This window comes from Psammomys obesus, unplaced genomic scaffold (genome assembly GCF_907164565.1).
Source record: "Psammomys obesus unplaced genomic scaffold, mPsaObe1.curated_primary_1811, whole genome shotgun sequence".
Classification (NCBI taxonomy): domain Eukaryota; kingdom Metazoa; phylum Chordata; class Mammalia; order Rodentia; family Muridae; genus Psammomys; species Psammomys obesus.
Window position 1 is genome coordinate 7,664,073 of NW_026594083.1, and position 15,867 is coordinate 7,679,939.

The 15,867-nt window shown below is 36.5% G+C and overlaps 1 protein-coding gene across 3 annotated transcripts in view; it reads right to left on the reverse strand.

Annotated features, from left to right (window-relative positions):
• Positions 1-15,867, reverse strand: part of Tmprss15 (transmembrane serine protease 15) — a 121,058-nt gene that overhangs the window by 72,886 nt on the left and 32,305 nt on the right. For all 3 annotated transcript variants that reach the window (XM_055617822.1, XM_055617823.1, XM_055617821.1), the window contains 4 exons: positions 14,341-14,449; positions 11,565-11,671; positions 2,542-2,682; positions 1,781-1,930 (listed from right to left, as the gene is read on the reverse strand). In XM_055617822.1, coding sequence (XP_055473797.1) covers positions 1,781-1,930; positions 2,542-2,682; positions 11,565-11,671; positions 14,341-14,449 — 507 coding nt within the window. The remainder of the gene's footprint in view (positions 1-1,780; positions 1,931-2,541; positions 2,683-11,564; positions 11,672-14,340; positions 14,450-15,867) is intronic.

A 15,867-nucleotide genomic window follows, 5' to 3' on the forward strand; every position in this document is an offset into this window, starting at 1 on the left:
TATAATTTAAAATTTTTAAATCACATTTAAAACATGTGATCTATGAGCCAGAAAATGTTTTCTAAATCCACAGATGTATTATGAGTATCTTGTACAGGACTTAGGGGTCAAATAATGTACCAAAGAATAAATGAAAGGGGGCTTTTGATTATTATTGTGAAACTACATTAGGTATGGTCATTTTAAGAAATTATCTAATTAAAGCAGAGAGATAAGCCATATTTATTTAGTATTGGATGTTTTTGTTTAAAGAACCAGAGTTAAACAGGCTTCTATCTTGAAAAACACTTGACTTTTCAATTTCCTTTAACCATATGTCAGTTACAGCTCACTTTAACTATTTACCCTTCCAGTCATCAAATGGAGCATACTGGTCTTTGTGATATAATGATCACTAATAATAAATAACAGCTACATGTGCTTAGACTTTAGTGATATAATTTATTTCATTGGATGAATTATTAAAAAATGGGTAATTGAATCAAAAGTGTAGATACTCATTTCTACATTCAAAATAGCTCTACATGTTGGTTAGATAAAAAAAAAATGAGTAGGTTCTTGTCACTGGAAAGAATGTTGCAGCAAAAGAAACCAAAAGGTCAGCAAACAGAGTTTGACGAAAACAATGGGTTCAACTCTGAGGTCTCAAGCTCGTGCAGAAACAGTAACATGTGAATTGCATCCTGAGAGCTTGAGTACCACAAGTACAAGGTTCTTGGTGCTGCATTTTTATCGGAGACATTGACACATGTTTTCAAAGAATGACTTTGTTTCTATATATGTCTGTACACACACACACACACATATGCATACACACATATACATACCCACACATATATACATATCATACACACATAAATACAAGCATATGTACACATACATACTCACATACACACATATACATGCAATATACATACACACATGTAGATATGCACACATAAATACAAACACATGCGCACACACAGATTTCAGTTTGTTCTGATTTTGATTTTTTTTTAATTTATAATACACATTTTTACTAGGTTTGCAACCTTTAATCACCGCCTTTATGAGTGTTACAAATGTCTTACTTCAAGTATCTCAGTAGTACCTTCCTGGTACAATTACTTATCCCTATCTTTCCCAGACTTGTCTACTTAGTCTAACTGTACTGTCTTCAGTGACAGGTTTTCTGCATGGTACCTAGCGTCTCACATTCGCACAAATCTAGCATTCACAGAAAGCTACCTTCACCTCCCACAGCCATCCCTTGCAATCTCTGCTCTCAAGTCACTCTTCTCTATAGCCACCAGAAGTAAATCTGTATGTGTTCTGATAGGATTTGTACACTCACAAATTCTGAGGTGTTCTTAACAATAACACTATCTGAACCAACGAACAAGTTCAGCCAGGCTAATGAGCACTGGACCAATTCACAAAACTAGATTATATTTCTGTGAGCTCACAATGAATAACTGAAAAATGAAATTAAGGCAAAAACAGACTAATGGTCAGAAAAGTCAATTATCTTGCACAAGTCCAATTACTTATGAATCATTTCAAAGCTATGGTTACAAGCTAATTTCCTTATGTCTAATGACCTTTGATTACTTTTCATCATTGATGTGAGCAAAGAGGGTATAACATATTTTTAAAAACCCAGTCGCTTAGATGTGTGATTACCATTTTAGATACAATTATTAGTTAATAATAAAAATGGTAAAATATTTTTCATAAATAAAGATCCATTTAGATGAAGTAAAAATGCATTCTTTTCTTTATGAATAAATGTAAATCATACCTGAATCATTTCCGAATGTGTGGTCAAAAGGTGGTCCAGTGAAGATAGGAAACTGGTTTCCGTGAATCCTTTCCCACTCATTATCATCATCAAGATCCTGGACCCAAAAACAAAAGCCATCTTCAAAGGTGCAGTCAATTTTCTCATAATCTGTGAATTTAAAAAAGCTCTTAAATTTAAATATTTAACACAAGCAATTTGCTATATAGAAAATAATTCAACTTTATATATTTTGTAATTACTTACTGTCCATTGTCATTTTCATTAATCTTAACTATGTTCCATATTATTTATTTTAAGGTACCTGTTTGTTTCAACCATGACAAATTATTGTATACTTGGTTTTAACAGTGCACGTTTATATTACTTATTTTTCCATGTTGATTACCCTGTTTACCCACATAAACTTTGTCAATCTGTTTTTCTCCTGATATAACTAAATTCAGTAATTTAATCAAATAAACCTCATGTTGAAATTTCTCAGAATTACTTAGTATTAATATACTTTCACTCGTAATGTTTACTGAATATAAAAAAATCATTTAATTATTACATTGACTTGTGATCGTCAAAAACTGGTCAGTTGATTCCTATGAAGAATATAAGTTTTTTAAATTTATCATTTGTTTCTAACTATCATGTAAAGAGAGAATTAGTTAAGAGATATAGAAGAACTCACTTAGGGAAAAATTAAGTTCTGTGGCTGTTAAAAATGCTACAGCATTTAGAGAGTCAAAGAATAAACAGCAGAAAGTACTTACTGTTCAGGCCACTGCTGTTAAAGGTATTATATGTTGCATTAAAGCCAATGTAATCATTTTCATCAGATTCTATCAGAAAGGTGACTGTAACTAGGTTGGAAAAAATTCGAATTGTTCCAGGATCAGTTTCCATAAAAGAGGCTATGAAAGAAAATGTTTATAAATTATGACACGTATATATTATACCTACTCATAAAAGAAAAAAATGAATTACTTTACCAAGCACATTTCTGTAAAAGCCACAAAGTTGGGTAGTTAATTATAGGTCTAAAGATTAACTTGTGTTGCATACCACAGCAATGAGAGCTAGAAAAGGATCATACAGTGAAGTAAACAGTGTGTGCGTGTATTTGCTCTGCTTATCTATATAGCTGTAGAAACTCAAAATAATAATAGATAATGCAAGAATTGCTTCTAGAGATTTATACTGATTATATAATTGTTCTGCCTTAAGTCTACTGCCTCGTTTTTCCACTTTTGATTCTCAAGGATTGATATGCTTTAAATATTAAAGAAACTCACATAATTTATAAAATTTTCATAATATGAAGTACTTTTACAACATTGTGTAGCTTGCCATATCTATCATAAAAGATAGTAATATCACATTGAGGAAAATCAGACTTGGGTTTTATATTAAAATGGTAATGTTTTAAAATACACAAAAGCACATATTTTAGATGGACAATATGGAGTAGGTATCAAATTCTAGCCCTTGAAAAGTATCAAACTTCAGATGGAGGACACATAAGTACTGTTTATTTTCCTTTAAAGAGATAATTTGTGAAATATTGAAAAATATGTACTTCTGTACAAATTAGTAGAGCTTCACATTAGCATGAGAATTTCCACAAAACCCAGTAGAAGCACCTTGCTGAAACAATGAGTCATGTTTCCATCCACAACGTGCTTTTCATTCAGCTTTTGCTCGTGAAGATTTATATTGGCTACAAGATTCTTCCTAGAACTGTATGTGACTCGTAAACAGCAGGATTCTCATATTGAAAATCTTCTGCCAACTGGATGTCCACATGCAGAAAAATGAAAATAGATCTATATTTATCACCCTGCACAAAACTAAAGTCCAAGTGGATCAAAGACCTTAACATAAAACCAGATACTCTAAATCTGTTAGAAGAAAAAGTAGGGAACAGCCTAGAACTCATTGGCACAGGAGACAACTTCCTGAACAGAACACCAACAGCACAGGCTCTAAGAGCAACAATCAATAAATGGGAACAATCAATAAATGGGACCTCATGAAACTGAAAAGCTTCTTAAAGCAAAGGACACTGTCATCAAAACAAAACGACTGCCTACAGATTGGGAAAGAATCTTCACTAACCCTTTAACTGACAGAGGACTAATATCGAGTATATACAAAGAACTAAAGAAGCTGAAAAGCAGCAAACCAAGTAATCCAAGGCCACAGTAGAGGACAATGCAGCCACTTTTGACGAGAACTGATAGACTAAGATCAGAAAGAAGAGGAGAACCTCCCCTATCAGTGGACTTGGGGAGTGGCAAGCATGCAGAAAGGGGAGGGAGGGTGGGATCGGGAGGGGAGGAGGGGGGCTTATGGGGGATACAAAATGAATAAAGTGTAATTAATAAAAAATTTAAAAAAAAGAAAGAAAAAAATGGGGAACAGAGCTAAACAGAGAATTCTCGACAGAGGAATATCGAATGGCAGAGAAACACTTAAAGAAATGCTCATCCTCATTAGCCATCAGGGAAATGCAAATCAAAACGACCCTGAGATATCACCTTACACCCATTAGAATGGCCAAAATGAAAAACTCAAGGGACAACACATGCTGGAGAGGTTGTGGAGAAAGGGGAACCCTCCTCCACTGCTGGTGGGAATGTAAACTGGTACAACCACTCTGGAAATCTATCTGGCACTTTCTAAGACAATTAGGAATAGTGCTCCCTCAAGACCCAGCTATACCACTGCTAGGTATATACCCAAAGTTTGCTCAAGTACACAAAAGGGATATTTGCTCAACCATGTTTATAGCAGCTTTATTTGTAATAGCCAGAACCTGGAAACAACCCAGATGTCCATCAACGGAGGAATGGGTACAGAAATTGTGGTATTTTTACACAATGAAATATCACTCAGCAATCAAAAACAAGGAAATCATGAAATTTGCAGGCAAATGGTGGGATCTAGAAAAGATCATCCTGAGTGAAATATCCCAGAAGGAGAAAGACAAACACAGTATATACTCACTTATATATACCTATAAGATATGATAAACATAATGAACTCTATACACCTAAAAAAGATAATCAAGAGAGCGGACATGGGGTAAAATTATCGATCCTCGTTTTGAAAGACAGATGTGATGCGCATTGAACATTGACAGGAGTCTACTGAGCGCATTTGAAAGACTCTAACTAGCAGTGTTTTCAAAGCAAAGACTCATGACCAAACCTTTGGCAGAGTACAGGGAATCATAAGAAAGAAGGGGAGTTAGTCTGATGAGGAAAGGATAGGAGCTTCACAAGGACCAAACATATCTGGGCACAGGGTCTTTTCTGAGACTGACATGCAACCAAGGACCATGTATGAATGTAACCTAGAACCTCTGCTCAGATGTAGCCTGTGGTAGCTCAGTAACCAATTGGTTTCCCATAGTGAGGGGAACAAGGACTATTTCTAACAGGAACTCAATGACTGGCTCTTTGGCCTCCCCACCCCCCCCAAGGGAGGAGCAGTCCTGTTAGGCCACAGAGGAGAGCTTTGCAGCCAGTCCTGAAGATACCTGATAAAACAGGATCAGATGAATGGGGAGGAGGTCCCCCCTATCAGTGGACTTGGCAAGGGGCACAGTGGAGATGAGGGAGGGAGGGAGGGACTGGGAGGGAATGAGGGATCGGGACACGGCTGGGATACAGAGTTAATAAAATGTAACTGATAAGAAAGAAATAAAATTAAAAAAATAAAATAAAATAAAATTATTTTACAAAAAAAAAAAGAAAATCTTCTGCGCTCACTTAAGAAATATGGATACTTTAGAAGTATCCATATGCTTTAAGCCTATCTTGCCTCTCCTGCCACTGTGTTCATTTCCTGTGGCTTCTCTCTGGATCAAATAAGAGTGAGGACTCAAAAGCATACTTAACAGTGTGTAAGACCTCACATTTGCACATGTTAGGAATCTGGTAGATGGTTCAAGGGGCTAGGTCGTGAGGCTCATAAGCCTGCTTTCGATATTTGCAGTGAGCTGGGAAAAGTACAGGATGTTTATCTGTAGGGATTTCATGAAGCATTAATCATTTTGGGAAAACTCTTTTGAGCACAAATGGAATCAGAGCCACAGTGCCATGCACCAAAGAGGGTAACAGAGTACCAAAGAGGATAGATACCAGAGGTTTTTAAGATCTAGGCTCTGGAGACAGTGCTCAATTTCGTTTCACTCTATGTCTCACTAGATTCCTTTTTCCCCCCCTTTAGTCTCCTCTGATGAATTGCTTCCTGTGAAAGTATGCTCTTAGGATAAGTAGCTCCCATGTGTAACAGGGGTTAAAATCTAGCAAATGCTCATTGAGTGCAGCTGTTTCTTTAACTCGGCAATTAGATATTTTAATTCTGAAAAGCAAAGATTGTGATTTAATGTCTTGTGGGTCTTTGTCACTTGGACAGATCATGAGCACATTTTATTTATGTTAGAGCGCAAGTATTAATATATGAATAAACAGAGTTACTGAATATTCCTAAAATATATTGATTTGTAGAAAGAAAAAATCACCTTATAACATTAAAAGCTAAATTTTCCTAATATGATATTATAATTGAAAGTATAGTTTTCAGCAATATCTTTTGTCAAAATTTACATTTGTATGGCTATCAATTTACATGAAATTGCATAGTTATCATTGATGAAATAGTGATTTCTAAGAGCATTAACTCTGGTGAACAATTTTAATGAAAAAGGAGAGCAGAGAAACATGACAAAAATATAAGAGGTTTAGAGAAAATCCAAAGGACAGAAATTACAGACATTCCATAGAGTAGGTTTCAACACATGCTGTACAAGACATTTACGTTCTTTTATTTAAACAAACAAAAAATTGCTTGCCCTATTAGAGCATCAGTTTATGATGGAGAGGATTTCAAAGATGGCCTGAGTGCCCACTGTGAATTCAGTATGAGGCCATGAGTTGATGACATAGAGTAACTAGATGCCTCATTAGAAAAAAAAATCCAGACATTTGAATTAACACAATAAATTTCTGCAATTATTTACTATGGTAAATTTTGATGAGAATAATCAGGAAAAAATTCCAAATTTTTCCAGGCACTCTGATGAAGTGATTTTCGTCATTTTCAGACTGAGGCAAATCTTTAAATTGGCAATAATTTTTAATATAAATTATCACTGTCGTGGGGGCTCACAGAGACTGACAAAGAGCATGCGGGGGCTGGACCTAGGCCCCCTACAATTATGCAGCAGATGTGAAGCTCAGTCTTCAGGTGGGTCCCTAACAGTTGGAGCGTTGGCTGTATCTGACTGCTGCCTGCCTTTGGATCCACTGCCTTGTCTGGCCCCAGTGCGAGAGGATGCACCTAGCCCTGCTGTGACTTGAGGTGCCAAGGTAGGGTGGTACCCATGGAGGTCCTCCCCTTCTTTGAGGAGAAGGGAAGGGGAGTGGGGACAAAGAGATGTGAGGGCGGGACTGGGAGGACAGAAGGGGGGTTTGCACCTAGGCTGTAAAGTGATTAAATAAATAAATTAATAAAAACATCACTATCAATAAAGTAAATAGAAGCGTTGAGTGTAGAAAAAGTGGATCAATAGAAGCATAAACCTTATCAAAGCTGCTTTTATTTTTTAAATGTTAAAATTTATTTAGTTAATTATTTATTAAAATTTCTTCATTTTGTATCCCCACTGTAGTCCCCTCCCTTGTCTCCTCCCTGTCCCTCCCACCCTTTCTCTTTTCCCCTTATGGCCCTTCAGTAGCCCACTGATAGGGGAGGTCCTCTTCCCCTTCTATCTGAACTTAGCCTAGCAGGTCTCATCAGGGCTGGTTGCATCATCTTCCTCTGTGGCCTGGCAAGGTTGCATCCTCCAGTGGGAGGTGATCAAAGAGCCAGCTACTGAGTTCATGTCAGATAGTAGCCCCAGCTCCACTTCCTAGGAAACCCATTTGGAAACGGAGCATCCTATGGGCTTCCTCTGAGCAGGACATCTAGGCCCTCAGCATGCACAGTCCTGGGTTGGAGTATCTGTCTCTGCAGCCCACCCAGGTCCAGGTTTTTTGGCTCTGATGGTCTGCTGGTGGAGTTCCTCTCTCCTCTAGGTCCTTCTATCCCCCTCTTCTTCTATAAGTTTTCCTGCACTCTGTCCAAAGTTTAGCTATGAGTCTCAGTATCTCCTTCGATACCTTGATGGATACCTCTTCCAGAGGTCCCCTGTGGAAGGCTCCTGTCCTCTGTTCCTTGTTTTCTATTTCTGATGTCTATCCTGTTTACCCTTCTGAGTGAGGTTTCAGCCTCTTCCCTATGGACCTCCTTGTTGCCAAGCTTCAACCACTACTTCTGTCTATTGTATTTCCTCTTTGAGTGAGATTTATGCATCCTCACTTTCCACATTGTCTTAGATAACCACCTCCCAGTGGATGCAGCCTTGCCACGCCACAAAGGAAATTGATGCAGTCAGCCTTGATGAGACCTGCTAGGCTAGGGTCTGATAGAAAGGGAGGAGGTCCTCCCCTACCAGGGGACTAGGGAAGGAACATCGAGGGAGAAGAGAGTGGGTGGGTGGGACTAGGAGGAGTTGAGGAAGGGGGTTACAGCGGGGATATAAAGTGAATAAATTATAATAAATATGTAAATAAAGAAATACATTAAAAAAAGAAAAGAAAAAAGAAAAAGAAGCCAACCCCTATCACTGAAATGCTTACAGACAGGAGCCTATTAGAGTTGTCCTCTGAGATGTACTGCCCAGAAATGGTTTAAAACAGATACTGAGATGGAGAACCAGACATTGGATGAAGCATAGGGAATCTGCTAGAAAAGAGGGAAGACGAATAAAAGGACCTGGAGGTGACAAAAGCTCCACAAGAGAATGAATAGAGCCAATCAAGCGGAGCCCAGAAGGGACTATGCAGTCTGAAGCACTAACCAAGGGCAATGCATGGTCTGGATCTAGGTCCTCTACATATAAGTAGCCTATAGGCAGCTTAGGCTTCATGTAGACTCACCAATTAGGGGAACTGAGGTTATCTCTACATGGACTATGTTGCCTGCTTTTTGATCACTTCCTCCTGATGGGACTACCCTACCAGGCCACAGAGGATGAAAAGGAACTCAGTCCTCTTGTGAATAGATGAGCTGGGGTGTCTGGGTAGGGAGTCTTTCCTTTCTGAGGAATAGGTATAGGGGGGAGGATGAGAGACTGGAAGGAGAAGAAGAGGCCTATGACTGAAATTTAAATTAAATTAATTAATAATAGAAAAGAAAAGATTTTGACATAACTATTTGGCAATATTTAGAAGTATTATGTAAAAGTTACTGACAAATAATTCTGGAATTTATCTATTTGGATTACCTTATCTAAGTATAACAATTATTTTGTTATACTTATTTTAACTAAGTATTAACAATTATTTTGTGATACTAGATGATTTATCTTTCCTTATAATTTCTTTAGATAATTTTCTTAGAGTCAAGTAAGAAATATATGCATTTTCCAACCTAATAAAATAAGAACATTATTTAAGCTATGCATTATGAACTAGAATTCACTAATGAATATCTGGAAATATTTCTCAAAGAAAGGAACTTGTAAAAAACAGTTTTGAAAATGTGTTTATAAATTAAAATGAAGTTATTAACTTTGTCTTCAATAAAAATATATAAGGTTATGATAAAAATATATTTATCTTAAGTTTAAATAAAGAAATCCTTAGTTTTTATAATTCTCTCTATCTGCTGAACATTAGTGACATTGTTGTCATTATGAGTGAACATTTTATTTTTAAATGACATTTTTCATTTTTTGTTAAGTTTGATATACTTATATTTTCAATGTAATACAGTTGTGTAAAGTCTTTAAGTGGCTTGTTATCCACATGCACTTTTATAAACTCTTTCTCTTTCGAAATATTAGCTTCATATAACATTATTATGAAAATTACTTTTGGATTATTGATACCAGCATTTCTAATTATCTCAATGTTTGCTGAGTGTTTAATTGCAAAACTATATTGTAAATATATTTGTAAAATAATAAGAGTTTGAAGAGTAAAAGAATATGAAAAATGTACATATCTCTAAAGGAAAGTTAGACTTTATCATCAGCATATGTTTTGTTATAGTTTATTTAAATTGGGAGACATATATTTAGAAGACTGCAACATTACTTACATACACATTGTCAGTGAAGATTCTAGGTAACATCAACATCAACATCACTAGACTTTAGTGATATCTAATTGGGTCAAGTTTTTAACCTTATGTGTTATGTCAATCTTTAGTTTAAAAAACTGCAGCCCTAAGATACAGAGAGATTATCAGCTGATTTGTTCATTTAAGTGAAATGTGAGCACATGATCTCATCTGCTGTCAGCACCTCCTGATGTTTCACTTGGACTTTAAGAGCTCAGGACACAGTTCCACAACATTTAAACAGAGAATTCTCAATAGAAGAATATCAAATGGTAGAGAAACACTTAAAGAAATGTTTAATGTCCTTAGTCATCAGGGAGATGCAAATCAAAACGACCCTGAGATTTCACCTTACACCCATCAGAATGGCTAGGATCAAAAAGTCAAGTGACAACACAAGCTGGAGACGATGTGGAGAGAGGGAAACCCTCTTCCATTGCTGGTGGGAATGTAAACTTGTACAACCAATTTAAAAATCAATCTGGCACTTTCTCAGACAATTAGTAATCAAGATCCAGCTATACCAGTCCTAAGCATAGATCTAAAATATGCTCAACTATGCAAGGACATTTGCTCAACCATGTTCATAGCATCTGTATTCATAATAGCCAGAATCTGGAAAAAAACCTAGATGTCCCTCAATGGAGGAATGGATACAGAAATTGTGGTACATTTACACAGTGGAACACTACCCAGCTATCAGAAACAAGGAAATCATGAAATTTGCAGGCAAATGGTGGGAATTAGAAAAGATCGTCTTGAGTGAGGTAACCCAGAAGCAGAAAGACACACGTGGTATATATTCACTCAAAAGTGATTAGACATAAAATATAGGATAAATATACTAAATCTATACTCGTAAAGAAGCTCAACAGTAAGGAGGAACCTAGGGAAGATGCTCAGTCCTCATTCAGAAGGGAAAACATGATAGACATCAGAAGCAGGAGAAGCCAGAGAACAGCCTACCACAGACAGCCTCTGAAAGACTCTACTAATCGAGGCATTTAAGCAGAGTCTGAGATGCTTAGCCAAACTTTGTGCAGATTGTGTGGAATTTTATGAAAGACTGGGGAGATAGAAAGACCTGGAAGGAAAAGAAGATCCAAAAAGAGACCAACAAAGAAAGAAAAAAAAAGTGGGCTCTGGGGACCCTGTAGAGAATGATACCCCAACCAAGGACCATGCATGACAGGACCTAAAACCATAGCTCAGATGTAGCCCATAGACTCAGTCTCCAAGTGGATAGCCTAGTAAGGGGAGCAGGAGCTGTCTCTGGCATGAACTCAGTGTCTGGCTTTCTGATCACCTCCCCCTGAGGGGGTAGCAGCCCTACCAGGCCACAGCAGAAGAGAATGCATGCAGCCCTGATTTGACCTGATAGAATAGGGTCAGATGGAAAGGGAGGAGGACGTCCCCTATCAGTGGACTAGGGGGGAGCCATCGGGGGAGAAGATGGAGGGCTATGTGATTGGGAGGAGACAAGGGAGGGGGCCACAGCCGGGATACAAAGTGAATACATTCTCATAAATAATAAATAAAAAATAATAAAATATACAACATTGCCACCCTAGAAGCCTCACAGTTATTTTTAATGTGACAAGCGGCTGTATATTTAACTTACCTCTTAAAATTTTGCCAGGTCCTACACCTTCATAAATATCTAACACATCTGTATAATGTGAAATAAAAGATCCAAAGCTGATGCTAATGGAAAGTCCTTGGTTTACACTAAATTAAAAGCAAAAAGAGAGATGTAAGTTATTAAGTTGTGATAAGTCTCAACAGATTCTACAATTTGTGTTTCCCGTTCTCGTGATACAAAACATGTAGGGTAAGCCATCCTGCAAATTTAACCTATTAACTACTATCAGAACATAAACATTTATGACTCTTTCATCTAGCAAAATTGAAACTGCATTCATTAAACAAAATCTTCCCAATACTCTGTTCCTTGGACTGAGTTATATAAATAAGCATGGTTAGCTTATTTCTAGCTTATTTCATTTTGAAGCCTCAAGTTTCAATCATAAAGTATGGATAGGAAACCCTTCCTTTTCTGGGCTGAATAACAATGTTCTGCAGTATGTACATCCCGTATTCACTCTACTTCTTCTTCTAATCGTGGAAAATCAGTTTCTAGCACCAACAGATTCCTGTGAATATTGCTGACATGGTCAAGAAATCACAATATCTTTTTATATTCTGATTCTACTCCCTTTATATAACCAGGGCTGACTCACAAATTGAAAAAAAAATCTATATAGAATTTTTATAAAAGAAGCACCATTCACTATATTTCTCCTATCAAAGAACAAAAGTTCCAATTTTCCCCCTTTTGCCAGCACTTATTTTGTTATTTTATATAGTGACCATACCACCTGCTTTTAGTAAATGCTCTCAGTGGTGCTGATTTCATCTCTTTTACTATTGGGTAGATTAACAATCTTTTTTGTGTAATTGTCCATTTCTGTGTATGGGTTGATGTTTTGAAAAGCCTTTTATCCATTTTTATGATATATATGTCATGAAGAGACACATTTGTTAAATTAAAAACCATTTATGTGCATGGATGTTTTACCTGTATGTTTGTCTGTGCATCACCTGTGTGCATCACCTGTGTGCATCACCCGTGTGCCTTCTGCAGGTGGAGGGCAAAAGTTTATCATATGCTCTGGAACTGGAGCTCCAGATGGTTGTGAGATGCCATGCAAGTACTGGGAATCTAACCCAGGTGTTTCCCAAAGGAACAGAAAACTCTCTTAACTGCTGAGCCTCCATGCTGTTAATTTTTAATCAAGCTGTTATTATTTTCTAAGGCATTACAGGATTTTTTTTTTATGGTTTTAGATGTTTAGTCACTAGAAATGTAGATGATTATGAAATAATTTCATGTATTTGAACCTGTGTTCCTTCCATTTTAATATGTCCTTTGCTTTATGGAAGCTGTTGATTTGGGGGTAATTTTATTAACATGCTTGCTTGCAATGCTTGTGTCATTTCACATTTATGAAATGATTGTCAAGACAAGTGATAATATTTTTTGTTGTATTTTCTTCTGTTTTTTTTTTATTGTGGCTTTGCATTTTCTGTGTATATCATTCTTCTTGTGCAAAAATATCATCAATATTTTGTTAGAGATCGTATAGGATCTGGAAACCATGAACATTTAGAAAAAATACTGTCTTCTAATTTACATGGAATAGGTTACCTATAACCTTATTATATTAGTGAAAATATTATCCTCATACTTGTTATCTTGTTGACCATAATTTATATACACTATTATATGATCCTGGATTAGACACTATCGGTGTAACTTCTAGAAATAGTTCATAGCAAGAAACAAGATGTGCTCATTGAAAAGTTTCAGTTTGATGAAGGTATTATGCTGCAGTAATAAATTCATAAGGCTACAGAAGTAAGTAGGTATGTCAGAAAATGTATGCTCAGAGTTGCTTGATGTCCACAGGAATATTATACAGGCAAATAGATTAAGTTGGAGTAAAGTAGCCCCAGCCCAGACTGAGAGGAAGAACACCAGCTGAAGGTGTTGGCTTCTTATTTAATTTTGGTTTTGCTAGGGCAGTTCAGAGAAACTTTGAATTAACCTACCAGTAAGATCACTGAGAAAAAAAAATCACTGGGGAAGCTAGTGTCAATCCTGAAGAAGACAGAAAGTGCAAAAAGACATTTGCAAACTTTTAATTGATAGGTGTCAAGCATGTTTAGCTTATTATATAATATAACTGATCCCATAGTTATAGATTCTGAAACATATGGATCTGAAAATTTGGGGTCAAAGAATTTTATTAATGTTCACAAGCGCACACATCTTGAATCCATTCTGAAGAGGCTAGATGTGAAAACACATTTCTGAACAATGGCAAGGGGCTAAATGCAGTTGGCAAGGTGCTAAATGCAGTTATCAATTTCAAGGTGGGCAAACAGTGTTCCAAATATTTTACTGGTACATTAAACATGTTCTCTTTACTTAATCAGTCCTCTAAGCTTGTATAAAATTCATTGTATTTTCCCCATATTTTGATCCTTGATGTTGTGTGTGGATCACTATGCAATGTGGTAACTGCATCTCTCACAGAGTAACTAGTTTTGAAAAGAAAAAAAAGTTAAATGATTTATTTGACTAATTAAGTCTGATCATGTCTAAAATTTATTTTGAGGTAATATTTTAGACCCCAGTATACCACTGCTTTTTGTTAGAAACAAAGCTTTTCTTGACACAGAGTATTTTTTCAAGTTAAGATTAAAAGAGGAATTTTGAATTGGTCTATCAGCTGGTAGTTAATAAGTATTTATTTTAAACAGCATAGAGAGGGAAAATATTATGTCAGAAGATTTTCAGACTCAAGAGCAGTACATAAGCAGAGGTTTCTTACCGAATGATCCAACGGCAAACAACACCTGATTTGTCTGGCTTTGGAAAACGATCAGCTTGGAAAGACCCAGAATTTCCAGTCAACAGAAATCGTCCATCACAAGCTGTGGCTGCATGAATAGGTAATGTTAGCTTTAAGAAGTCTTGGAATTGTAGGGATTAATTAATTCACCCAAAGTCTCTTGGTTCATAAACAATATTCACAGGAGGCTTCTTTCTCTATAGGCCTTTATCTGCAATTACCACAATACCGTACATCAAACAAGCAAAAGTAAATTAAAAATGTCTATCTTTTGCAACGTTCTTAAACACTAATACAGGCCATGTCAGTAGGAGCATTAAAACAGGAAGGGAGTAAAATTTAAAAAAAAAAAAGGAAAAAATCACATTAAATACTTGTAATAACTATTTACTATGCTGAGGGAATGTAGATATTCTTCAGATTTATTCCTGACATATTTGTAGAGAAAGAGAATCGACAGTGTCATGTTGTACAAGTAGAGTGATAATTTTTCAAAGAGCTGAGAGTCTTCTGTGTTTTTTATACCCTGTTGCTGCCTCTTCATGAACAAATAACTTTTCTGTACGTCCTGAAATGCCTCACGATAATGTGGAGCCATATGACTGAGTTGCATAAGCAGCTCTTCTTTAACTAAATTGTGTTTGTTTCCACATGTCTCCTTGCCTGTGAACAGTTTATGAAAGAGCCAAGTAAGAGAGGTGACAGACAGGAAACTGACATTTCTAATGCCTAGGCAAGTGTCTGGGACTGATTTAAGAGGACCGTTATTGTCTTAAGTGTAGGGTTTTGTAACATGGTATCTAGCCTGTTCTAAAGAACATGATCAATTTTTTGTCTACTTTATATGAATCTTCATGTTTTTATCGTCATTAAATAATCTTACTCGGGTGCAAATAGACCTTGCTAGTTTCTGAATAGAAATAAAATTATGGAATATTCCTGAAATCATTTAAAATTACAACATTATTAAACTGTTTACAATAACAATGGTCAGGGTGTCAAAAATATCATGTCAGAAAATGGAGGACTGGGTGGAGAGTACTATGTTTTCTTTACACGGTGTGTGCAAAGAAGGCAAATTTACAGCTGTCAGTGAAGCAAGACAGGTTCTCAGGATTAAAAAAGAATTAAAAATATATCTCGACTATGAAGAAGAAGAATGTTTAGAATTTTGATTCTGTGAACTTCTAGGTGTCTCCTAGAAGAGCACTAGAGTAAATGCTGAGTGGGAAGCAAATCAACCTGCAAAGGGCAGGAGCCATCCTGCTAGCCTGCATTCACAGTCGCTCTGATGGCATGAGCTTGGGGTCGACCACGAGCTCCCTCTGCTGGATCAGAATCTATGGATCCTGTCTTTCTTAGGCCAGGAAATAGGAATTAAATGTGGTCTATGGAGAGACACTAAAGAATACTGTGTGCACTCATTTGAGCATGCAAGTTACAAGAACACTTGCCAACTTGGAAAGAGCACCACACCTTGGCCTAAGAATTGTGAGTCAGCATCAG